This window comes from Enhydra lutris, unplaced genomic scaffold (genome assembly GCF_002288905.1).
Source record: "Enhydra lutris kenyoni isolate GAN:26980312 unplaced genomic scaffold, ASM228890v2 scaffoldscaffold12, whole genome shotgun sequence".
In the NCBI taxonomy this organism is placed as follows: Eukaryota; Metazoa; Chordata; class Mammalia; order Carnivora; family Mustelidae; genus Enhydra; species Enhydra lutris.
In genome coordinates this window covers 38,505,341-38,531,879 of record NW_019154096.1, presented here as the reverse complement: position 1 = coordinate 38,531,879, position 26,539 = coordinate 38,505,341, and the positions used below count along the sequence as shown (strand labels likewise).

The 26,539-nt window shown below is 53.6% G+C and overlaps 1 protein-coding gene across 1 annotated transcript; it reads right to left on the bottom strand.

Moving 5' to 3' along the window:
• Positions 1-2,453: 2,453 nt before the first annotated feature.
• LOC111144660 (G protein regulated inducer of neurite outgrowth 2) lies at positions 2,454-22,676 on the bottom strand. The gene is made up of 4 exons (XM_022499055.1): positions 22,639-22,676; positions 16,724-16,843; positions 16,551-16,629; positions 2,454-3,839 (listed from the first exon to the last, which is right to left on the bottom strand). Exons 1-4 carry the CDS (start codon positions 22,674-22,676, stop codon positions 2,454-2,456), a joined length of 1,623 nt encoding a protein of 540 aa, XP_022354763.1.
• Positions 22,677-26,539: the final 3,863 nt, after the last annotated feature.

Genomic DNA, 26,539 nt, shown 5'->3' with positions numbered 1-26,539 from the left:
ATCTCCAAAACTTTATTTCAAATTCAGAACAAAACAAATGTACAAATAATGAAATCCACCACCTCCCACAACAGGGCCTGAAGGGGACCCAGAGACTCTGGTCACAAATCTGGAATCTGAGGGGAGATCTGCAAACTAAGCGGGTGGACATGTCTTGAGTCCCTAAACCACAACCAGTCGTTCCTGGCCAGGGAGGGGCCACAGCAATGGGACGGGGATGAGGGGTTCATTCTCCAGGGCAAACTCAGGGATTCTGCTGCAGTCACTAGGTAAACCCACTGGCCAGGGCTATGCAGTCTGAGCCGTGGGGCCACGGCCAGGGTGGCAAGCCTACCCAGGAGGGTATGACGGGGTCCCCAGCCATGCACAGTCCCGAAGCCAGACACATCTGGAAACACCACCCTGCAAACATTTATCTCAGTTATGAGTTGGGTAGGTTTGGCTGGCCCTTCCCATTCAGGGCCCAGCCCAGCCCGACATCCTGGCACTCCAGGTGCAGCCTAGAAGCGGCACGTGTTGGCCGGGTTGGCCCCCATCAGCCCTACAGAGAATGAACTCATTCCAATTTGCATATGACAGAGAAAGTCTGTTAAGGGTTTCACTAGTCCAAGCCAAATATCCTGACATGTGACCCTTCACCTGCCTCCCCTCATCTCAGGTGGTGGCCTCACCTCCTTTTGCTCAAACTGGAAACCTCCGGCTCCAGAAACTCCTCCTCCTTCCTGAAGCCACTGCAGAATGGGTGTGTGGTGTGTGTGTGTGGCGCATTCCCAAACCCCAGCTCTCCTTCCGTCTCCCCTTGACAGGCCCCCCCCCCTTGGCTCGTACACCCACATCTCCTGGGCCCTGCCTCCCACCTCTTCCTGTCCTCACCATGGGGCACCCTTGCCAGCATCCCAACCCAACAAACACTCCAACAGAGGCTGCATTACCATGGCTCCCCACAGCTTGAGCAGGACGGGCATCTCCAGGTCTCTGACCAGACGGTCCCAGCTGCCTGGTGTGCCCTTCCCCACAGTCCATCTGTCCAGCCCCACTGTGTCCTCAACACCATGCTCAGCATCTGGGCCCTGATTCCACCCCAGGGCAGGGGACCCTGAGCAGCCCCCTAGCCTCTTAAGAGTAAGTTGGTGGACTGTCCCAGGAGCTTAAGGTCTTCGATGTTAAGCCCAAGATGACGACACAAGCCCGCCCCCAAACTCCACAGTGCCTGAGAGACCTTCAGGCAATGAAGTCAGGCTGTACCAAGCCTGTGTCCTGAGCTCCCTCACCCCATATCCCCGGCTCCCCACTGCCTGGCCCAGGTCAACTCACATGGGCACAGCTGAGAGAACAGGCCCATGGGCCTCCCTGCTCCCCAGGGCCTCATAGCTCTGGCCATTTCCCACCAGGTGGAAGACCCCACTCCAGGCCCCTTCCCTTTTCCCACCCATTTCTCCCTTCCCTCCTTCCAAGGACAGCACCAGCTGGGAATAAATCATTAAGCCACAGGAATGAGGTGACAAGGGTGCAATTTCAGGCCCTGCCAAGATATTTGGGGACAACGAGCCACCTGTTCTCCCCTTCCTGAGACTGGCTCCTGCCACGATGAACAACAAGGGGGCTGACTCTTAGTAGCACCCCCGGCCCTTCTGTAATGCTCAGCACCCTGGTCCTGATGTGCCACCTCCCCCACACTGTCAGCTCAGCAAGGGTACAGACAGCCTGTCTCATTCCCCAAGGAACCCACAGAACCCCGCACAGAATAGTGACTCAATAAACTCTTCTGGTTCGTGACTGCACTGCACTGACCAGCCATGTGCTGCAGGGAAAAGAGTGCAGCCTTCAGCCGGCCTTGGCTTTGAACCTTAGCCCACCCCCTCCAGCAGGCCAGCCCGGAGCCTGTCAGCTACAGCCTTGCCAGGTGTCCATGGTTTCATCCAGATAATGGGGCAAAGAGGCGGGCACTCCCCAGGGTAAGGTGACACAGTGGGGGGCACACAGGCGGTCTTCAACATCCATGCCCTGCCCTAAAGACCCAGCCAGTCCCTGTCACTTGAGGCCCCAACTTTCATGTCAGGAAGGCGTTATAGCTCAGCACGATAGCTCAGCTCTAAAATAAAGCCACCAAGAGCCCTCAGGGAAATCGCAGCAGACTTCTGAGGAGAGACTACACAGAATGTCAAGTATTTTTACAGAAGAATCAGGATCTCCTCCTGCACGGTGCTGAAAGTCTGTCCCAAGGTTCAGAGCCTCGATGTGCAGAGATGTGGCTCATGGGGATCAAGCCCTTAAAACCCAGCCCAGCTGTGAGGAGCAGGGGGCCTCCGGGCTGTGGTCCTGCGCCCTGTGGTCAGCCAACAGCAGAGACATGTCCACAGCCGCCAGTAGGACCGAGAAGCATGGCACCCCCTGCGGCCCGGGCCCTGAGGCTGAGTCCAAGGGCCCAGGAGAGCTCCAAGGGCCATGGCCCCTCACTCGGGAGCTCCACCAGAGCAGCCGCAGCAGCTGGGGCGCCGCAGGGACTGCATGACGGCTCGCAGCGGCCCCCGGCGGCCCTCTGCTGACAGGCTGTCCTCGCTGGTGGGCGCCCGCTGCAGCTGCTCAAACTGCATCTCCAGATGCTTCTGGATGGCCACGCCCAGCACCTCGGGGTCCACTGCAGCTCCGTACACCTCCCAGGTCATGCCCTCAGCATCCCATCGCACATCCCGCACAGGGGAGGGTGCCTCCTCCAGGCTGGCCCCCACGGTTACCTCAGGGAATGTGTGCAGGGCCGCAGGGCCTCCCAGGGGCGGGCTGGTGGCCACAGCCTTGCAGACAGCCATGGGCGCTGCCTGCACACCAGCATCCTGGGATGACAGAGAGGATGCCAACACAGGGGCCAAGTCACTGGCTGAGGTCATGGTCCACACATCCTTGGTCCTGGCACCAGGCTCCGTGGCTAACCCGGTGGGACCCCAAGGGTGGTGGGCACAACAGTGGGAATGCCCAGGGAGCACCCCAGGCAATCTGCACTGGAAGTTCACCCCATGCTGTGCCTGTAGCCCAGACTCACTCACAGAGGCCACTAGCTTGGGGAAGGCCAGGATCCCTGGGGCTGGCAGGGCATGGCAGCAGCCACTGGTCCCCACCTCCCTCATCCCGCATAGTAGAGTTGCTGTGGACAGGGCATGGCAGGAGGCTGTTGCCGGCTGCCCAGTGGCTTCGGGTCCAGCTTGGGGGCTGCTGCTGGGGGGAGATGTCCCTCCCAGGTCTGGTGGTGTTACCCTCACCTGACTCTCTCCCAGTGTCCAGGCTGAGTTCGAAGACCCTTCCTCTGGAGCCAGGTCCCTTTCTAGGTCGGCAGGGGCCTGGCCTCCCTGGCCAGAAGTACGGCTGGGCTGCAGCCGAGCTCTGTGGACAGGCAAGCTGCCAAGGGCCGAGCAGCTGAGGCTGGCCTTCTGGGTAGCACCGCGACCCCGGGTCTGGGTGCTACGGACCAGGTCCGAGTGGCTCCTCTGCATGGCAGTGGCACCAGGGGCCCGCAGGCGACACAGATCACCACCGCCCACGGTAGACACATTGCCCATAGTGCTGCTCCGCCAGTGGCCCACAGCACGGGGCTGGGGCCGGGAGCTGGATGCCTGTGCCTGCTCCTCGCTCTCAGCGTGCTGCTCCTCCTCCTCTGGGCCCTGTGGACTGCTGCTGGCCTCACCCGGCTGGGCCTGCCATACGGTGCTGCTGGCACTCTTGCGGAGCTCTGGTCTCTGCCCCTGGCCTTCACCCAGCAGGCTGGACGAGCTCCGGGACAGGGGCTGTGGGCGGGGGCTCCAGGGTGGCCGGACACCTGGCTCGGGGCGGCTGGTGCTCATGGTGGCCTGCAGGAGAGAGAGGGAGGGAATGGAGCTGAATTGTGTGCAGTACCTCAGCTGGACACCGCCATGGGCTTGCGTGGAGCTAGGCACGCTGGGAGGACAGCTGCAGCCCCGGTTGCCTGATGGCCCAGAGCCATGAGGACACCAGACACTTAAAATCAAGATCAGCACACATTACACTGGAAGATGTCCCTGCAAATCTCTGATAACAGTACCAAGCGATTAGAACCAGCCCTCGCACAAGGTCCCAGAGACCACCCACCACGCCAGCTGCTGAGTCTTTACTGCTGCCTTACCTGGCAAGACGGGAATCCAGGGGAGAGGCCGTGTCTGCTGGGACCCTGGGGTGGGGACTGCAGCACTGGGGGCGGGGGCTTTGGGACAACAGCTCTTAGTCAACCAGCCCAGGAGCATTGCAGTATTTTAATAACCAGTAAAGCTTGACTGGCAAATACTAGCCTGGTTCCTCCTAAAACTGTCCGTATCCATCTTGCTCTGGAGTGGGGCCTCCCTGGGACAGAGCTGGGGCTCCAAGGAGGGCTGTGAGATGAACAAACAATGAATAGAGGACGCACGGGGAAGGACCCTGGGTTCTCCCCCGCACCCTCCCCCACCCTCTCGGGCCTAGCCTTGTTGAACTGTCCTGTCTCTGGGACTCAGTCTTGGCAGCTGTGAAGGGGAAACGGGTTTCCTGACTCCCAGCTCAGGCTCCAGGGGGAGGGAGAGGCCCCACACGCCAGCCCTTTACATGTTCACTTGTTCCACAGCCGTCTCCAAGCACCCACCGCCTGCCAGGCTCTGGAGTTGGGAGACGAGGAACCAGCTTGGATCCAGCCGCGCCTCCAGGAATGGGACCTAACGTCACCAGGCAGACAGGCCCTCCATAAAATTTAAATTCCCTCTTGCCACGTGTGCCCGCACTCTCCTCGCCTCCCTCCCCACCTGACATTTCTGTCCCTTCCTCGGGTCACACAGACCCCTCTGGATGTGCTCACAGACTCCTCCGCAGCCTAGAGCCTGGCCCCTTCAGCCTCAGCACCTCCTCCTGGAGAAGCGTGCCCAGCTGGGCTGGCTCCGTCTCTGGCTAAGCACTGGCTGGCCTGGATGGAGCGACCTGAGCAACCATGGGCCTCCCACCAACCCAAAGCTATTGGAGCAGGCCTGGCGGCCCATGCCCCTCAGTCTACCCAGCACCCACTGGCTGGCACTCAGCCCAGCTGGATGTGCCTGCCTCAGAGAACAAGAGAGTGAAGTCACAGGGGAGAGGGCTGAGTGCCGAAAATGGGGTCCAAGAGAGAGCATTTCCAGGAGAGCTCACTTCGCATGATGGATCAGAAAAGGCCTCCCGGGAGCCCAGCTATGTAAGTGGGGCCCGGAGAGAAAGGAAGGAGAAGGGGCGTGGGGAGAGCACAAGGCAGGAGGCACACGAGGGGAGGGGAGGAGGCTGGGCAGGACCCCAGAGGTGGTAAGGGGGAGAGGTCAGGGCCCAGCCAAAGCTCTCAGTGAGGACCCTCCCCCCAGGACTCCCTGCCAGGCAGGACCAGCTGGAGAAACAGGGCAGGGGAAGAGAGGCAATCCCAGTCCTGCCCTTCTACCCCTGGCCTGATAAGAACTACCAAGACACCAACCGCCTCAGCCAGGTGAGCAAGGCCACCAGAAAGAGAACATGGGAAGGGCTCTCAGGAACTCAGTTTCTGTATAATTACCAACTTCTTCTGCCCCAACACTCAGGAGACGGCTGCCGGCTGTTCCACAGTGAGGATGCTTCTGGAACTGCAGTCCCCTGAGAGCTCCAGGCTTGCTTCGGAGTCCAGTTCAGCCCAGCTTTGTGATGGTGGAAAGATTCTACTCTGCACTGCCCTATAGATGGGCACCGGCCACATGTGGCTCCTAAAAGCCCTTGACCCGTGGCCTGCGTGACTGACAAACTGGCTTTCTGATTTCATGTCCCAGTAAGCCATTTAAAGTGTAAGTGGCCACCTGTGCTTAATGACTCTCCTCTGGGACCCGTGGGCTCTAGTTCCAGCCTGCACAGGAGTGTCCCCACCTGGCTGCTCCTCGCGGCCGAAGCCACACTGGTCCCAGGCGTCAAGAAAAGGACAAGCAGCCAAGGGAGGACTAGAACCCAGGCCCTGCCCTCCAGGAGCTCCAAGATGGACGTACATACAGAGAAGGGCGACAAAGCCAGTAACAGTCACAGTGATGAGGACGTTAAAGAACAGCTCATAGAGCTGTCAAACACCAACCCACCCCCACGCCCCGTGCCAGGCACGAGTCACACCCTGTCTGCGCACTGGCTCACTTCACTGTAATTGTCACAGCAGCCTTGTAAGGTACACCATCCACCCCATTCTACAGATGAGGAGGCCAGAGCTCAGAGAGGTGTCCCGACTTGCCCGTAGGCACACAGCTGGTAAGCGGCTAAACCAGGAATCAAATCCAGGACCATCTGAGTCCTGGAAACTAACATTCCCCCACTGCCGCCATCTCCCGACTTTGCGGTTGCCCGGTCTTGGCTGAAAGACCGGCACCCAACACAGCCTCTGAAACCCACCGACCTGAAACCTTCCTGGGAAGCAGGGCCAGAGAAAGCAAGGTCAGGCCCTGGCCCCACTCTGAGGAAACGGGGGGCTGAGGTTGTGGATATGCTCAGACTCCTCTGGGAGCTACTCAGAAGCCAGCAGCGACAAGGTTCCCACTGTGTCCCCCTCACCAGATGGCTGCCTCACCAGGACGAGGCATCCCCCAAAGAAAGCAGTGACCACAGACACCCAGGGCGGGTGGCTATCTGTCGCTTCCCTTCTTCACCTCACCTCCATGAGTGGCAGCTGACAAAATAGAGGTCAGGAGCAGTTGAGAAATTTCAGAGAGCCCACAGCTGAACCCCAATGGGGTATTTCTCCCTCAGCCTGGTCTTCCTAGCCTTGAAGGAGGGAAACGCTGTGAGGGAAGTCACCCAGATTATCCCAGTGAAAGGAGGCTTCCCACACCCTCATCTCTAAGAAGAGGGGCCTCCCAGGGAGCAAGAGGAGCTGACCAAATGAGCTTTGGAGCCATGGGTGAGCAGGCGAGGCAAGGGGTCTGCTTCTAAGCCTGATTCCTCCCCTTCCCGTGCACCTGCCCCAGGTAGACACCTACGCTCCCTGAGCCCCAGTTTGCCCAGTCTGCAAAACAGAAGTAAATGCAGCTGCAAGGTTGCTGTGAAGTCTACTAACATGATGGCGCACAGACGGAATAGCGGGACTAGGACTGGGGGACAAAAGGACCTTTTCGAGACACCTGTAGGTGAGCTTACTCTCGCTTCCCAATCCTTCCTGTCCTCATCTCATTCTAGGACCTAGTCACCACCAGGGTCCCCAGTGTCTCCATCACTGCACTAAGCTTCCCAGTCTATTTTAAAACTTAAGCTGGGAGGATACACACCCATGCTTGTACATACACGTATGTGGGTGCACACCCAAGTCTGGAGTCTGGCCTGAATGGCATGCACACTTGCCTTAAAAACCATGGAGATGGCTCTGGTTTCACCCCCAAACAGACCCTAGAAAGATGTTTTAGCACAAAATAAATGACAGGCACACCGAGCTATCCAAGACTGCTAGTGTTCTTTGGATGACACCTTACTGTCCTCTCTCCTGCCCCGTTTGATGCCAAAGTTGCAAGATGGCCATGTCTTATGGCCTATATAGGATCTCCTACTGCCTCAGTTCTGCTGCTCAGTAAATGGAAGAACAACTGGCCTCACACGGCAATCAGCCAGCGTTATTTTGAGTAAAGCCTCCCAGTCCTGCAGAACCTCCCAAACTGGCCAACCAAAAAAACCCAAAAAACAAAAACAAACAAACAAACAAAAAAAAAAACAGAAACAAAACTGCTAGGTTGACTTGGTCAGAGATTCTAGCTCCTGCCATACCACCCAGCAGAGAGCTCAGGCCTTTGGGAGTGTGACCGGGGCGGGGCGCCCCAAAGCCACCGCAAGCAGGCCCTGTTTCAGACCACCCTGTGTCATCCGTATACATCTCCTCTTGTTAAGAGACAGGCATTTGGATGATGACTTCTGCTTCCAGCAAAACCAAAACAGGAAAAGAAAACCCATGTGGTCAGCAGGGGAAACTGCTCCAATGTTAAAATATGGACCTTACCCCTCAGGGACCTGGTAGGGATACACGGCACGGGAACCCCTGGTTGGATAGTGGGGGTGCAGCAACCTCCAGCAGGTGGTCTGATCCATCCCAGCAGCAAAAGGGGGCCTGACAGGACCACTCAAGGCCAAAGTTGGGCAAAGCAGCAAGGAGCATTCCTGAGCTACCCAGAGGGATTGTCTGAAGGGGACAAAATCTGCCCATCACAGGATGAGGGGGCCTTAAGTACAAAATGCTCAGGTCACATGCTGTGCCAGTAAAGGGTTCGAGGATAACTGGGCAAAAGCCCAAAGGACCCAGCACTGCTCACCAGAGAGGCCCAGGCCCCCAAACGCACCAGCGCTTCCTCCCCTGAGGACTATATGCCCATACTTCCCAGGAGGCACCTGGGGTGGAGGAGGTAAACCTAAAGGCCCAGGTGCCCCAAACCAGAGGTAGCCAGGGTAGCTAGTGTATCCCTCCCTGCATGCTCCCGGGCACCCGTGCCCCCAGGCACCCATGCACCAGCATGGGCCTGAGCCCCACCCGTGGCCACATGAGAGGCGGATGCACAGGCCCATCTACTGTAGAAGCCTGCAGGAAACAGCATCTCCACAGCTGCACTCTGCTCACCAAATGTACAGGCCGCCTCTGGCTCTGGGGCCAGAGGCCTGAACACACCACACCATACACTCTCCCCCAGAGCAGGGGCCCCTTCCCCGCCCCTCCTCACAAAGCCCACTGGACTCGGGGAGAAGGTCCTCGATACAATCCCCCAAACTAGGCTACAGATCTTCCCAGAAGCAAAAGCAGTGACTGAGGGAAGATGAGGTTGTGGGGCAAGGGGTATGGATGGAGGGCAGAAGGAACGCGAGGGAAAGGTTTGGGGCTGGAGGCCTCGCGGAAGGGTGGTTGGAGGGAAGGGTAGGGATGGAAAAGGGAGGAGGAATGGGAGGGGACAGCGATAGTAGCGGAGATGGAGGCAGAAGAAGTCGGGGTCCTAGGCAGAGTGCTGGAAATGGGAGGATGGGCAGAGGAGACGCGCGGAAGAGGGGATGGGATAGGCAATGAGAGGAGAGATGGGAGGAGGGATGCAGCCATGGGGGGCGCTGAGCACCAGGCGGGGGCTGTGATGCGGAGGGTCGAGCGCACGAAGAGGTGAGGAGTGGGGTTCTGGAGCGCAGGAAGGGAAGGCGCTGCCCATCCCACCACCCTCCCCCCTACCACCCGCACGCAGACAGCCGGCCTCTCACCCTCTCGACCGCCCGGGGCCGCGCAGACCGGCGGAAGCGCTGCTCCTGCGGCCGCCACAGGTGCCCGGCGCAGCTGCCCAAGATGGAGCCGGAGCCCGACCCGGCCCGGGCCGAAGACGCCACCCGCCGCCGTCCTCCTGGCCCGCGGAGCCAGCGCCCAGGTGGCGCCCAGGGGTAACTGGGGGGCCCGGGAAGGAGGGGCGCAGGGGGCGGTAGCCCCGCTCACCTGGGCCCGCCCCCGCGCTCCACAGCCCGCGTCGGCGTCCGGGCCCCGCCCCCTGCCCGCGGCCCCGCCCCCGGGACCGGGCCCGCCCCGCCCCCACGGCTGCAGAGCAGTCCGGCGCCCACCGCCCCTGGAGCCCTACTCCTCTGTCCACGAGCCCCCAGTCCTCCTTCCCGACCTCAGGGCAGGTCTCCACTGTCCCGTCTCTTCGGCCCCACCCCCATCTCGATCCCCTGTAATACGCGCCTGCCCTGCGAATTCCCCAAGACACCCATCTTCTCGACTTGCCCCCCAACCCCAGTCTTATAGGCTCAGCTCCCCACAGCCCTCCACCCCCGACCAAGCCCCCAAATCCACTTCCTCATTGCCCCGCCCCTTCGGTCCCCGTTGTAGAGCGCCACACCACTCACCGAGGGCCACGGGGTCCTCCGGCGACCCACTTCCTCACGGCCCCGCCCCACATCCTTCATCATCCTGGACCCGCCGTTCATAAGTTTCCGGCTTCCGACCCCACCCTCAAGACCCCATGGCTTTAGGGCTATTCATCCTCGGACACCAGGCCGGGTTCATCATAGTCATAGGCCCGCTCCCCTGTTCTCCAAACCCTGAACCCCACAGTCCCATCCTCTTAGCTCCACTCTCGCAGACTCCAAGACGACCCTGGTCCCGGACTCCAAAGCCCGTATTCTCCCACCCTTTCCCTGGCCCATGTCCCTATCCCCACCTTTGCCCCCTAACCCAATCCCGTTCCTGGGCATTCAATCTCCAGACCGCCCCCATGGGCCCCAACAGCTGGCATGCACAATGACCATGAGAGGGTGAGGCCACCCCATCCGAGACACACCCCATCCCGCTGCTTCCTATAGTCCCCAAAATAACCTCCCTCTCTCCCTTTCTGCCCCACGATTCCAGGAAGAGTCCAGGTCCTGGGAATGCCTGGTCCCGCCACCTTTCCTTCTGCATCCCCCAGCATCTGAAAGCCCTGATCTGGCTAGGGGGTCACAGAGGAGCAACAGCCACCCACACAAGCCACCCTCAACCCCTTCAGCTCTCCAGAGGTTCCTGCCACTCATCCTGAGGGCCTCATTTTAAGAAGAGCATTTCCCACCTCTGGGCCCCAGTCTCTTGAGAATTGGGTCCCAGTGTTGACTCTATTGACTCTAGCTCAGGGAACCCCTGATTTGCTTGCCCAACATTTTGCTGAAGGATCTACACGGCTTTGGTCCAGTGCCCCCAGTAGCTAACGCCTCTCTGCTCCTCCTCCAGTTTGAGAAGCCTGGGCTCACCTCTCCAGCCTCTCCCAGCCGTGCTCTGAGGCCAGAGCATCAGGAGAAGGTCAGCACAAAGCCCCTCAGCCCTCAGAGCAAGGTGGAGAGTGGAGAGCCCAGGCTGGAATGTACACCATTCACTGCCCTTCCCCCAGCCCCTACCCTGGCTCCTAGCCCAGAACAGGGGTATGCAAGCACTAGGCCACAGGTGTGGCTGGCACCTCCCGCCCAGCCGCCACCCACCCCACCACCTGGTATGTTCTCTGAGTGTAGGGACCCTCCGCACCTTAGTATCCCCGTCTGTAGCTCTGAACTGCCCCTTATCAGATTACCTCATAGACCAAAGGAGACAACAGATACCTGTCACAGACAGCATTTGGGGCCTATAGGTCATGCCCTCACACTCCCCCACCTGAGGTTTAACATAGGCATCCATGTCTCCCTATTCCCACCCCCTCCAGCCTGGGATCCTGCTGCTTAGGGCCTGGCTGGAATGGAAGCCTTGGCCCTACCTCCCCCTCCCCTCGTGCCATGGTCAGCTACAGCTTCAAATGAGGGCTCACTCACTGGTGGAGTGGGTGGGGTTCTGCTCAGGAAGACTCAGACTGCCCTAAGCACCCCTTTCCAGTGGGGTCTCAGAGCACTAGCCCAGACAGCTATGGAGGGGATGGTGAACACTGGGGGATAACAAGGGAAAGTCCAAGTGGAAGCCCCAGGACCTGTCCTCCCACCACACACAGCCTGCCAGGGGGAATCTGCCCAAAGGGGCCATATGAGAGATTGTTTGCTGAGACTACCAACCCACTCCTCCTCCTGCTTAGCAATTAGGGCCCCTCTTTTCACATCTCAGGAATCTTATTCACATTGTCTTTTTTGGGAAGTCAGCTGAGCCCCAAAAAGGGATAAGCTACCTGGGGTTACATTGAGAGTCGGTGCCAGTGCCTGGGGCTCCCAGCTCCCTGGTCATATGAGAGCCTCTGAGAACTTCAACCCAGTGTTTCAGGGAGGCAGCTTGGAGTCTGGTGTCCACCTGCAGATGCGGCCTCGCTGAACCTGCCTCCAGGGTCTCTGAGCCTGGCCTTGGCACCTTGGACAGCTGGTCCTCTTCTTCCAACTGTAGTTTGGCAAAGAAGCTTCTCTGGCTGTGGTGGCTGCCCAAGGAGAGCCAAGCATGGAGAGTCAGCCCTCAGTTGCTGTCCTAACTCCTCCACATGTTCTCTTGCTAAGCGATCCCACACCCAAGAAAATTGTCCACCTCTCTGGGCATTGGTTTCCTCATCTGCACAGCGACAATAATTACACCTCCCTTCCAGGGCTGTGGGAAAGATGGGGTTTGCGAAAGTATTCTGCAGAGTGTTCTTGCTGCTATCAGTCATTTGATCAAATATTTATTGAGCTCCTCCTGTGTCAGGTTCTGGAAGTAAAAGCCAGAACTGCCTGGTGTGGGGCAGGAGTGGGGTTTGTTGACTGCTCTAGTAGAGAGGGGAGGCTCTGGTTTAGGACTGCAAGGGCCAAGGGCCACTCCTTGAGACTCAGAATCTGACCGAAGAGGGGCACCCAGGTGGCTCAGTTGGTTAAGCGACTGCCTTTGGCTCAGGTCACAATCCTGGAGTTCCAGGATTGAGTCCCGCATCAGGCTCCCAGCTCCATGGGGAGTCTGCTTCTCCCTATAATCTTCTACCCTCTCATGCTCTCTCTCTCTCTCACTCTCTCTCTCTCAAATAAATAAGTAAAATCTTAAAAAAAAAAAAAAAAAAAAAAAAGAGAATCTGACAGAAGAGGAGCAAGAATGGTGTGCTCCGGAGTTCAGTCAGGGCATGATTCAGTCAGGGCATGATGAAATGCCAGGTAGAGAGGCGAGTTGCACATCTAGAACTTTCCCAGAAGGTCTGGGCATCAGGGCCACAGGGGTCCCTGAAGTCACAGGAGTTGAATAAGGTCTTCGGGAAGAGTGTAGCAAAAAGGGCCCAGGACCCAGCTGTGGGTAACCAACCAGGTGGCAAAGGACTGAGAAGCAGCAGCCAGGGAGGAAAGAGGGAAACTGGGGCATTGCTGGGACTCGGGACGCTCATGGCAAGCAGCTTCATCATGGTGCTGGAGGCAGGACCACAGGAGTGCACTGAGTGAGGAGTTGGAGGGGAGAATCCAAGACACCAAATGTGCACAGAACTCTTTTAAGCAAGACCCTAAAGGGGAGAATAAAGAAAGGGGTCACTGGGGAGGGATATGGGGTCAAGAGAGATTTGGGGCTTTTGGCTCTGGTTTTTTGGTTGGCTTTTTAATATGCTGCATCATGGAGTAGGAAACCTTGATTTCAAGCAAGAGAGAACAGCTCGGGTTGAGATAGCCAGAAAGGGAGTTGTCGGAAGACTGCGGGGAGCTCAGAAAGGAAAGTAACGTGGAGAGCTAGCCTTGCTCCTCTAAGCTGGGAGTCAGGTGACTCCAGACCTCAACAGAGGGAGCCACTTCCCAGTCTTGCCCAGTCACAGCCATGGAAGGAAGGATTCTGGCTTTTTTTCCTTTGTGTTCTGTTCAAAATTCTAAGTCTCAGGGAAGCAGGAGCTCATTTGTGTGAGCTAAGGCCACACACCTTCTGTCCTTGGACAATCGAGGAATACCTGGCCCGGTAGACCTCTAGGAGTACCCATGGCCTCCCAGGACATTTTCCCCAGAGGGAGGAATGGAGGCCAAGGGGCCAGACCCAGACAGATCCATTGCACGTTGTAGCAAATTCAGCATACTTGACATTGGGGGGCAAGGAGCCGTAGAGAGGGAGCGGATGAAGAGCTGGAAAGAGGGAGAACCACTGCTGGCACAAGGTCCCAATGGGCTGGAACCAGAACATGTGAAGCAGGAGTGGGGACAGCTTCTCTATGTAACTGGAAAGCGAGAAGAAATGACAGGGGTAGGTAGGTTACTAGGTTTGGAAATTTAAGGTTGATGGTTTCTCTTTTCTCTGTGACATAAAAGGCAAACTGTTGTGCTGAGACAGAAGGGAGAAGATGGGAAGGTTGGAGGGGTGAGAAGAGCAGAGGAGGTTTGAAATGGTCATTGCAGAGGGGTACCTGGGTGGCTCAGTCAGTTAAGTGACTGACTCTTGATTTCAGCTCAGGTCATAATCTCAGGGTCGTGGGATTGAGCCCCACACTGGGCTCCATGCTGGGCATGAAGTCTGTTTAAGACTCTCTCTCTCCCTCTCCTTCTATCTCCCCCCACACCCTCATTAAAAAAAATTTTTTTAAAAGAAAAGGAAAAGAAATCGTCATTGCAAAGAGGGGGAAGATCCTCTGTTGGCTGAAGAAATGCAGTAGAAGATATTGCCAAGCAGTACTGGGGCCCAAGCAAGATTTGTGACCAGCAATAATATCATCAAAGAAAAACAGGTTCTAATTAGGACTTACAGTTGCAAGAGAGAAAAAGAGAGTCACAAAATGACCACAGCATTCTGGGTGCCGGTGGCCGGGAGCATACGGCCAAGCTGGCTGGCCCTTCTGCGGTGGGTGCTTGAGTCATCAGCTTGTAAGAGTCAGGTGAGCTTGTATCGAACTCACTTACTCCGACTGTACGTGTTGTAGTGACGCAATTACATAAATAATCAAATCTAATTTAATTAAATAGGGCATGAACTAGTGGAATATGCATAGAAAAAGAAAGTTCTGTTCCTACAAAGACTAGGTTAAGTGCTTTGGAAAGTGAGTCACAAAATCGGCCATCAGGTGAGTGTGGGAAAGGCAGCTTGAAAAAGAATAGGAGGAAAATGCTAGCGATCTGGAAAGCTTCCAAATCAGATTGCTTCCCAGCTGCCATAACATTAACTGACTTGCCTACGAACCGGTCATTTATTAGACCTTAACGCAGGAGGAAGGGGCTACTAATGTATAGTTTAGGCAAACGAGGGAACTTTTTGAATCCATCTTCAGGCCCTGGCTAAAGCCAAGGACTCCGATGATGTGGACAGGATCTCTCACCTGCTCCTTCCCTCTGACACCCTCTGGGCTAATTTCTCACACAGACTCTCTCCTTTCGTGAAACAAGGTTGCTGGCAGCCCCACACCCGCCCATCTCTGGATCCGCAGACCAGGTCTTCCTGACCCTGCCTGACAATCCTGGGCCAGAGGGAGAGAGCTCTCTGGCAGGCCGGCCTGTGTCATGTGCTCTTCCAAGGATGCTCAGGACCCTGTCCTAGGACTGGCAGCCCCTCCAGGGACTCAGTGGACAGTGGACAGGCAAGAAGCTGTTGCCAGACTAAAGGGAAAACGACACTGAGTTGGCCCAAAGCGCAGATAACCACGGGTGGCAGGATCTCTGGGAGGCTCAGAAAAGGAGCCGCTGAAAATTCAAATGTGTCCGTGTGCCATCAATGCCTACAGAAGGGAAAGCTTAGATTAAGCTGAACAGTGTCTGTCTTTCCGACATGAAAATTCCTAGAGTGTGAAAGACTCTTCTCACAGCCATATGACCCGTGAGTGAAAAGGCTGTGCCTTTTTGTCTGACCAAAGGCAACGACTTCCCAGGACCTGGTATATAATAGATGCTGAGAGAAGGGAGGGAGGGAGGAAGGCTATCCAGGAATACCCATTACCTATTACCAGCTCAGTTCATCCACAGACATTTCACTGAGTCCCTAATAAATGCCAGCCGTACACTGTGAGCTGGGAATACAGACTGCATCAGAGATGCCTTGACCTCAGAGCCGGGGCGATGGGGCATTCAGGGACAGCAGTGATAGACGCACACACAGACAATTAGATCAGAGTGATGAAAGGACACAGAAGGGGCTGGAGCACGCAGAGGAGAGGCCCTGTGGTAGACCTCTGTTCCCTTTTAGCTCCCCACAATCCACACCCTCCACTTCATTTAGGGAATCACCCCCATACAGAGACTGCCAGTTGTCCCCCAATACTTACTCCCCCCTTCTATAAGCATAGTACTCCCCTCGCTGAGAACACACCCGCCCAGAGCAAAGACCACCTTTTCAAACACCGTGCAGCAAGGCCCACAGTGTGCCTGGGCTCTGTCCAGTGACGTGTTAGCAGAAGTGAGGCACACGGTTTCTAGCTGAACCCCTCAGAAGGCGTGTTTCTTTCCCTCTCCCCTGGTTGGCATGAAGCCAATATTGCTAGGCCATATTGGGGTCCAACCAAGATTTGTGACCAGCAATAATACTTCCCAGAAAGAATCATCAAGGAAAAGCAAGTTTTGATTGGGATTTACAATTGCAAGAGAGAAAAAGAGAGTCAAAGACCCAGCTTTCTGGATGCTGGGGGCTGGGAGGTTACACTTTGGCTGGCCGGGCCTTCTGCTCTCGGCAGTCAGGTGAACTGGTGTTTAGCTAATTCGTACATTCCGATGACGGCAAGAACCCCCGCCCCCCCAGGGGTGTCAGGGCAACAGGATAGAAGGACCCTACATCCCAACGCTACATAGTTGTCAGTCCACCCTGAATTGTTTATGACCGAATTTTGCATGAAAGAGAAAGTAGCCTATAGTCTATTTAAGCTGCTATGGGGGAGGGGCACTCTTGCAGAAGGAAAGCCTAGATGGTAATACATACAGCATTTTGTGCCTGCAACAGAGGTAGTACAGGTAACAAATCTTAAAATATGTTCTCAACACATAGATATTGTAAGCCGGGAAGCTGGAGCCCCTTGCTGTGCCCTGCAAAAGCAGTTGATAAACTCCCACAGTCCCCTGGAAGGTCATCTGTAACTGTAGGAAAATGAATGAATATTTCAGGACGCTCGTGTTTGCTGGCTGCTCCTTGCCACTCTCAGCAAAGGCCTCCGTGAGCCAGGAGAATCTGAATAGAGCTAGCCAGCATGCAGGCAGAGATGGGAGGGAATGCACACGGGCGAGCAAACGCTCTCGGGCTGTGATTTCTCAGAGCTGAAAACTCCAACCACTTCTATACAGCAAACTGAAGCAGATCTAGAAGACATTTTTGAAGAAGGGGTATTAGCAGGAGACAAGACTATGGACACTAACTAGTCTTTCTCAAGCGTTTTCAGCTAAGAGTTTTCACCCCAACATTGACAGCCAGCTCAACGGCAAAGGCCAGACCAATGGTGTTGCCTTCCAGTCTAAGCTGAATGTCTTCGCTGGTCTCGGGTCCACAGGGAGGTGAACAGCTATAGCAGGCAGGCTGTTAAATGAAAGACCAGAGTTTCTAAGCTTAAATATTAAATATGGGTCCGTGAGAAGATCTGGAAGCAAATAGGCAGAAAGCCAAGTAAGATTCTGAGGGATATGTGTGTTACCAAAGAAAGCCTGAGCCCAGCCAGGACAAAGCCCTCACTGCTGACTCCTTAAAAAACCAACCTCCACAGGGTGATGTATGGAACTGTTGAATTACTCTATTACTATATTGTACACCTACATATAAACTGTATGTTAACTCCCCAGAACTAAAATAAAAACCTAAAAGAAAAAACAGCTAACCTCTCGCCGACAAACCCATACCAGCAGGAAGTGGGCTGCATGACTGTACAATCCCAAGAGATGTACACCTTCAATGCCAACTTTGGATTTGGCTACAGAAGGTAGTAGACAAAGAGGGGACCACCAGGGCCCCGAGGGACAGTCCTGGAGAAAGGGCTGTCATCCAAGAAATATACTCCACTCCCTGGGAATCTTCACAGTTTCTGCCTGGTAGGACTTGATGATGGTGGCCAACCAGTAGCTTCAGTGGGTTTCTGTGTTTCCTTAATCTGGACAGGGGTTCCTACTGTGTTATCCTATTCTGACTGACTGTTGTGTATGCGGTATGATGAGACAGCTTGTATGGCCACACCATAAAGAACCACATCCATCCCTGACACCGAGGAAGAGGGCATTCCAAGCTTTGAAGAACAGGGCACACAGACATTTGGTTGGCCCAAGGGATAGACTGGGATAAAGAAGGCTAACCAACCCCCTAACAGTCAAAATCTCTTCATATGTTTAAAGAATCTCTGCTTTTTATCTGGGGACATGGAAATCCAGGTGGTTGTGGGGGGTGGGGGGCTATATTTCCTAGAAGCTATGTTTGGGCAAGTAAGTGACCAGTAGGACTGAAGTGGGGAGAGGTGATTCTTTAACCAGAAGTAGGGGCAGTCTTCCTCTTTTCTCTTTTCTGTTTCCACTGGCTGGGTGGTAGAAGTGGTGAAATATGTCAAGCTACACGAATGCACAATACCTGTGAATAGTGAATAAACAAGAGAAGAAGAAATCTGGGCTCAGGCTGCTTACCTGAAGACAGATGAGAGAGAAAGGAACTTCCGTCTTGCTTATGCCAACCTTATTCGAGGTTTCTCTTCCAGCAGTTCAACCCATATCCTAAAAATTACTCACCCTTTCCTTTACGCCCATGTGTTTTGGGTGTGTCTTAGAGGAGGAGCACATGCCTGGGCCCAGGCCAATCACTTGCATCACATCTCCCTGGCTCCGGAGATGGCTCAGGATAAGCATGCGTCCCACTTAGAGCCAATGACATGCAATCAAGAATTTCTCTGGGAGTCCAAAGAAAGAAACTCAACTCCTGTCCCTAAGGAGATGTGCGGGCTGAAGCCACCATCTTACTCAGAGCCTGATGCTGGAGCCAGCCCAGAGGGTGACAAGGTGAAGGTGTGAAGAGAAGCAAGGTCCCAGGTACATCATCTGAGCCTTGAATGCAATTTAGGCTAAGGCTGGTCTCATTCCTTGACTTCTCAGTTACAGAAGCCAATAATTATCCTTTTTGTTTAAACTAGTTTGGGTTAAACTTCCATCCCTTGCTACCAAAGGTGGCCTCGGTGATAGTCTTCAGCCCAGACTGGGAGTATCATGGAGATGGCATGGAAGGCAGATACCTGAGTTCAGTCTTACAAGGGAAGTCAGAAACCACCTGAAGCTTGCTTGGGAAAACATGGATTTGTTATAAAGATGCATGTGTATTTGAACTAGAATTGGAAAGGTCTCAGGAACTAGCCAGACAGATCCAGCCATAGTCATTGCTGCATCACTTCCTTCCCAGAGCCTGGGAGCATCATCTCCCTCCAGAAGGTCCTCTGCTCTACACTCTGTACCAACTAGCGCCCTCTACTGATGCAGAATTTCCACTGTTTGGACACCTTGAATCACCAAGGCCCCAGCTCCTCCTGGTGGCGTCTCTCAATGCATCCTTTTCACTTCTGCTGCTAGCTGCCTAACTCCTGACATTCTTCCCAACTCCCAGTTCAAACAAAAGAAATCTGATAGACACAGGTCATCCCTAATGCCAAAGGAAAGCACAAGTCCTGGCCAGCTGATGGATTCAGCACCTAGGTCAGGAGCCCCTTCCCATGTGATGGTCACATGGTCTAAAACAAGTCCACCTGCTGGTTGGGCTGTTAGGGCTGTAGGCATGGCAGGTACCACTACTGATGTGCCTTGCATATCTATTAAAAAAATATTATATTAGGCAGTACTCTTTTGGCTTTGAGAGGCAGGGCTCAACTCAAATTGGCTAAACCACCCAAAGGACATTTCTTGGGCTCTTGTAAAATCCAAGTCCAAGGCACTCAGGTTTTGCTGCATCTAGGTGCAGGGGATGTCCTCAAAGCCTGGCACCTCTCCATCTCTTTTAGCCAGACTTCCCATACACAGTTGGCTCTCAGCAGCTCCTGGATTATATCCTCACATCTAAAAGTCCTTGGAAAAGAATTTAAAGAGTTGAAAAAAAATGCCAAGTTATTGTATTAGCTATTATTGTTGTTATCACTTCCTACAGTTCCCCCCAAATGTGAGATTTGAGTTACAGTAAACTAATGTGAGTCACTGTGGCCTAAGAAATGTGATGCTCTGACTGACAGGTTCTGGATCGGGTGGAACTCTGGAGTTAAGAAGTTATCCCACCCTGTCACATAGTCTGAGATTAGGGGAGAACACATGGATTTTGTTGCCAGAAGAAGCAATAGATTTTGGACAGGTAAAAACAACAGATGCCTGCTGCAATTCACACCATTGGCCACCCACCATCTGCATATATCCTTCCTTCCATAAACATACTTGTGAAAATATTCTTGTTTAAAATAATGCAGTTATACCATATACCACCAAACCCTCTCATAGCAATGGTAACAGAAAAAAATAGGGTCTAGATTCTCCGACAGTTGCTGCATCCAGCTCCAGTTCCAGAATCTCTGGGTGGTGTGTGGTCCTTTCAGAGAGCCCAGAAGGAACGGTCCTAAGTGAAGCTCTAAAAACCTAGAGAACAGGACCCAAAGGTGATCTATTTCAAGTGCACCATCGAGGTTAATAAGTTCCAATAATCCAACTCATCTGGATTATTCTACTCAAGATTCAAGTTTCAGACTGAGAGCAGAAGATTAGCCTAAAATTCATGCCAAACCCACTCCTTGACCAGAGGAAAACAGGGCGGAGTGCATCTGATGGAAGAGGGAACCCGGTTTCCGTTACTGTAAGAAGGAAGCATGGGCATGGGGGTGACTTGGCAAATCCTTTCTGTATGTACCTCTGTGGCCTGACAAAGTGATAGAGACACTGCTGGTGGGTGGGTGGCCAGCTCTGTAGGTTCAGGCAGCAGCTCCAGATACGCAGCTCTCTCTAATGCCTAGGAACATGTGAGCTCCCAATTCACACCGTGAGGCCACTAACAGCTTACTCTGGGGGACGTGGGACACTGTGCTAATTCAGACCTAGGTCTTGGCTCCTCACAGGTCTGATCGTAACATTGCCTGAGGCCCAAATGGAGGGCTGCTGCTGATGGCCTACCTGTGTCAGGAGAGACTAGATTTTGCTACAACCTCAAGCTTCGTGGAAGTATCAGTGGCTTAACTGAGTGAAGGTCTATTTCCTGCTTGTGCTTTACATTTCTCATAGATTGGCAAGAGAGCTCTGTTTATCTCAGGAACCTAGGCAACTGGAGGCTCCTCGACATGTGCTTTTGCAATCAGCACCTCGATGGAAAAGAAGGTGGAGAATTAGGCACCAACTCTTAAAGCTTCGACCAGAAAGTGACACATGTCACTTCTGCTCATATTTCATTGGCCAAAGTAAATCACACATCCATATCTAAGTCCAAGGGGAGGGGGGGCTTCATTCCACCTGCATGAAAAAAGGAAAGTCAGACACACACTGCACTAATGGGAACCACTACCCAGTTTCTCTCTCTTCTTCCTTCCTACAAGAGTCACAGTTTTGCCCAGGATGACAGTGTACCCAGCCAAATCTACCTTTCCAGACTTCCTTGGAGCTAGAGCTAGACATGTGACCCGGTTCTGACCAGTAAGATGCAGAAGGGAGCCCCTGGGAAGGAAAGCTGATGTGATGCCTGGAGATGCAACAGCCATACTGTGAGCATAAGGATAGAAGCTACACGATAAGGAAGGCAAAAGAAGAGGATGAGGGAGCCTGAGATCTTGATGAAATCCCTGAGCAGCTGCCTTGTCCAGGGTTGCCAATCTGTAGGCTGCTTGTTACAAGAAAACAAAAAACCCTATCTCTTTGATTCACTGATAGTAGGACCATCTGGTATTTGCATTCCTTACTATTTACCCTCACTGTGTTTTAAGTTTCATTTGTTCAGTTAAAGACTGTGTGTTCAGTCTTTAACATGCAGACAATTCATGGTGCAGTGGAAAGAATAAGGGCTTTGGATCACTCAGTGCAAGCTTCAAATCTAGGGTCAACCAATTTCCAGCTATGTGTCCTTAGGTCGATAACAAAGGACATATAATTAAGGCTCTTTGAGCCTTGGTTTCCTCATCTGTAAAACGGGAATAAAAGTCCTGTGATACAGACAGCCATTTCCCTTATTCACCTCCCACTGTTAGAGTGAAAAGGTCAGATACCCACTGTCTTGGTCTCCCTGGAAACCAGCATGGCTGCATGTGGATCTAGCCAATGGTGTATAAGAGCCAATGTGCTAAAAGTTTCTGATGAAAGGAGAGAAGTAAGTGAGGAGCGTGTTCCCTTCCTTCTTTTCCTGCCTTTGGACTTGGTGCTAGAGGACATCAAGTGTGGTGCTATAGTAGTTAGTCCTGCAACTTTAAGGCCTATGTGCCTGCTAAGACGGACAGAGTAGAAAATAACAAGAAGCCTGGGTCTTGGATGATAACTTCAGCTGCCAAACCAAATCTGCAGCCATCTCACAACAGATTTCTTGTTAATCTCATATTTCACCAATCCTAAAACCCACATGCTTCTTGACATTTAACACTTCCAAAATCAAGTCACATCTCACAGGTGATTGGACAGTAAAGAATTGTTTTGTAGTTCGACAGCATTTTTTTTTCTGATGCAAGGAAAGTGATGCAATAGTGGTACATTTTACAATCAATAGCATCTTAGAGTTACTGGAATATGAAAATAAATCTCTTTATGGTTCAAGTCACATTAAGTCAGGTTTTCTGTAAACTGTAGCCAAAAGAACTCCGAACTGGGAAAAATATCTACCGTAGATGGTGGTTGTGAAGAATGAATGAATATATAATATGTAAGCAAAGTACTTGAGGTAGATTTTTTTAAAGGGATGGTATTTTGTCAGGGCCTCGATATCTAGTTATATAAATTATTTGTCCAACTGTAGACACACACGCAGTCCCTAAGACTGGTATATGTCTAAAAAATAAGTCCAGGGAAAACATGAGTTACAAGTCTGGACCTCAGAGAACTCAAAACAGGTAGCAATCTTTTTTTTTTAAGGTTTTAATTTATTTATTTGACAAAGAGAGAGACAGAAAAAGATGGAACACAAGCAGGGGGAGTAGGAGAGGAAGAAACAGGCTTCCTGCTGAGCAGGGAGCTTGACATGGGACTCGATCCCAGGACCCTGGGATAATGACCTGAGATGAAGGCAGAAGGTTAATGACTGAGCCACCCAGGTGCCCCAATAATCTTGTATCATTTGAAACTTTTAGTTACAGATAGCAGGTACCTACTCAAACTGGCTTAAGTATAAATGAGAATTTATTGACTCACCTCGGGGAAAAGTCCGGTGATGTTCTAGCTTCAGACATGGTCTGATTCAGCTGCCACAAGGACCCAGTGACTCTCACCCTCAGTCCCTGGGCACCCACTGTTCCAAGCAGATTCTGTTCTGTCAGGCTCTTTTCTCCTGCAAGATTCCTTGGTGAGATTCAAGGCCCTCCCAGAGGCCTGTGGCCCAGCGCTGTCAGGAAAACTGGTGTTGCCTCTCATTGGTCCTGGTCCGTCCCAGTGTCTGTGTCTCCCTGAACCCATCACTGCCTCGGGAGAGAGAGCTTCGGAGGAATTAAGGCAGAGGGAAGGGTCAACCACACCTGAGTCACTGGCACTGATAAGAGGGAGAGGAGTTCTCCCAGAACACATCTGGGGCACCATGTTAGCAGAAGGACAAAGGATGCTATGGTACAACAACCCCAGATGTCTTCCCCAAGCCTTCTCCTCTCTATCCCCTAAGCCCACTACCACCATGCAGGCCTCGCACTATATCACTCCCTCCACAATAAAAGGTGGTCCAGGAAGACTAAAGTCAGCCAGTAAGGAGAAGTGACAAGGCCATCCACCCTGGGGCCACAACTCCAAGGGGTGTGGAGGGGGAGAAAGGGCATAGCCCTCTGAAGGGGAGCCCTGCTCAGCTCACCACTCTGGTCTCACCGGAGTCATCAAAAAGAGTGACTGTGTTTCAGTCAATTTTCCTGCTTAGGGAACTCTATGGCAATCATCCATGAGCGTTGATATTTCCCTCCCATGTCTGCAGGTTGGTGGGGGTCAGCTGGCGTAGACTGGATCTTTTGACCCCAGGCTCTCAGATAGGTTTGGGTCCGCTCCACAGACCTCTCACTGGCCTTCAGCCAGCAGCTACCTGGGCCATCCCTTTCTAACCCTGATGGCAGACACTCAAGAAAACAATTTCCGGTCTTGCATCATCTCTGCTAACATTCTATTGGCCCAAACAAGTCACATGGCCAAGCTCCATGTCGAGTGGGGAAGTATGCTTCTGCACCGCATTGCAAGGATGGGGAAGTATGACGTCAGTACCAGGAAAAGAGGACCTGGGACCGACCGTGTAATCCCCGCAGCAGGGAACTGAAGGGCGGCCTTCCCACAGGCTCAGCACTCGTAACTGATTTGTTTGTCAGAGTGAAAGCTCACCTTTAAACCCTGAGCTGAACAATTTTGGCCTTGTCCATGATTACATGATCTGTCTGGGGGAAAGGAGGAGGAGGATGTGAGAGAGCCCTGAACTCCCGATGGCGGTCACACCTAGAATGGAGTCACAGCTGACAGAGATCCTCCCTCCTCTGTCCACTGCCCTCAACGGTCGGGATCCCGTGCTGACAGGGCCCAGCCCGGGAATTATCGTCTCTGCAGCTTGAATTACAGTTAAGTCTTCCGGTCTCCCGCAGCTCAGGTGGGCCTCGGGCAATGCCCTCTCTCTAACAGAGTGACGCTGTCAATGTCTTCTCTCCTCCCACACCTTGCCGACACGGACTGCTGAGGTCAGAGGACAAGGACAGAGGAAGAGAAGGCAGTATGGAAAGTTCTTTCTCGATGGTCCCATAAGATGGCTTTATGCTCACTGGATCTGGAAGAAATTTAATGCTGTCATGGGCGCTTTCAAAAGTCTCTTGCAGACCCTCTCTTTCCACTGCCACTCCCTACACTGCCATCTCCACACCCAGGTCCAGAGCTGTAGTTCCCTGACCCCAGCCAATGAATCAGACGCCACTGGCTTCCTCCTCGGCCCCTATAAAGTCCACCTCCTCCTTCCTTCTGCTGTACTTCCATTGGTTCTGGGCAGGTCTTGGGTCAGGGTCAGAGATAATGGCACAGTGGCTCTTTTGATCATGTGGACCCCTTCGATTCCTCCCATCCTGACAAGCCCCTGGGAGCGGGCTGGTGGCAACTGCCCATCCAGTCAGGTCCACACTCCCGCCAAAAGTGGCTCACCTGATCAACAAGCCTTTGACACCACCCCATTAGAGGGAATGCAGCCGTTTCCCAATACAGCAGCAGCATGCCTGCCCCTCAGCCCCCGCCACCTCAACCCAAGAACCACAACCAGCTGTGTGCACCAGCCTCCAGTCAGGCTCTTTTCACGAGATTTGCTGGTGAGATTCAAAGGCCCTCAGGAAGAGCCTCTGGCCTGGCACGGTCAGGAAAATTGGCGTTGCCTCTCATTGGCCCTGGTCAGTCCCTGTGTCTGTATCTCCCTGAACCCATCACAGGCACAGGGGGGAGCTTCGGAGGAATTCCAAACTCCCAAACTCCAGAGGACACAAATCAGGCTCTCAGAGAGGTCCTGTTCAGGCTCATGGTCTCTGGGCTTGAGGGAGGTATGACTATTCCTCCTGTCCCCCATGGTAGGGGGTCCCCACTCAGCTCCAACCTTTGCCAAAGTCCTCTCCGTCCTCCACTCGCTCAGCTTTGTCTTTCCCCCAATGGGCTAGCTGTGAGGCTGGTTTGCGGCCTTCTTTGACAATCTGTATCTCTGCCTGTCACCTCTCTTTGGAGCTGGATGGCTAACTTCTTAGTGTCTCTGTCAAAACATTGATGTAACACCTTGATACATTAAAACAACATTTTATTTTAAAAAAGTATTTCCCAGCAGCCCCCTGAAAGATGTCCTCACGTGTCTTACCAGCTAGAGCCCTGCCACGTGGCCACCAGCAGCTGCCAAGAAGGCTAGTCAAGTCAGAATCTAGCAGAGGGGGCTGAGAGCACCGTGCGTGGCCCAGACAGCTCAGACGCATCCCTGCCCCAGCACACAGCTGCTCCCACAAGTCTGGGTTCTGCTGTTAGCAACAAAGCTGGAGGGGTCGCGGGTGAGCACAGGATGCTGAGGAATAAATTGGCTGCTGACGGCCACAATAGCCTTGACTGATAAAAGACCCGCCCCTGAGTGGCCAGTCATCTGGGGATAGCTGCAGGGCCAGAGATGACAATTCAGAAATGACCAGCTTTGCCTCCATCCCTGACTTCTGCACTGTGTGAGGGGTCGGTCAGGTGACCCGGAGCTAGAAAAACTGATGTCAAGACCAGCCAGTCGCCTCCTAGCTCGGTGGCCTCCGGCGACTCCTCACGTCCGTCCGTGTCCCTCACTTTCCACCTGAGTGAGATGGGAAGGAGCTTCACAGTGCTTGCCCGCCCATCCAGTGCCTGCCTCAGCTAACAATTAATTAAGACTCTTCATTGCAAGTGACAGAAATTACCTCATACTGACTTAAGAAAAAAAAATTATTTAATTTATTGAACCGTCTGGGGAGAGATGACTCCCGGCACAGCAGGGCCAGGGGTCAGACAGTATCCTGAGGCTCTGTGCTCCTGTGCCGGCTTTGTCTCACATACCCTGTTCCACACGAGTGCTCCCACCCACCCCATATGTAGCTCCTTCCGCTTCCTCCGAGCCTGAGAAAAAAGGAGTGTCCGCAAAAATGGATTCCACAAAAATTCCAGGGCTGAAACCACTGCTGTGTCCAGGGAACGAAGCACACAGCGGGATGGTCTTCCATCAGCTTCCATGAGGGCAAGGAGGGGAGAGAGCAGTTCCGGAGAAAGAAAAGGTAGGCTGTTGTTGCCAGCAGAGAGAAAGGCTGCCAAGCAAGGGCAGGAAGAAGGACGAGCCAGGCAGGGCAGCAGAGAAAACTCCTGTGGGGCAGGCATGAGCTGTGGGCTCCGGGCTCCATCCTGGGACGCTGAGTGTTTGTCCGCAGGAACTATTTGGAGCCAGGATGGTGGAGTGGAGGACAAGCAGGAAGCTTCTGACCAAATAAGGAAAGGTACTTTCTCCAAGCTCCTCAAAAGTAGGAAAGTAAGGCCAATCTAACAGAACCAGAGAAAAGACAGGCTCCTTCCCCATCTCACAGAGAGGGACCTGGGCTGACCAGGGTGGAGTTTA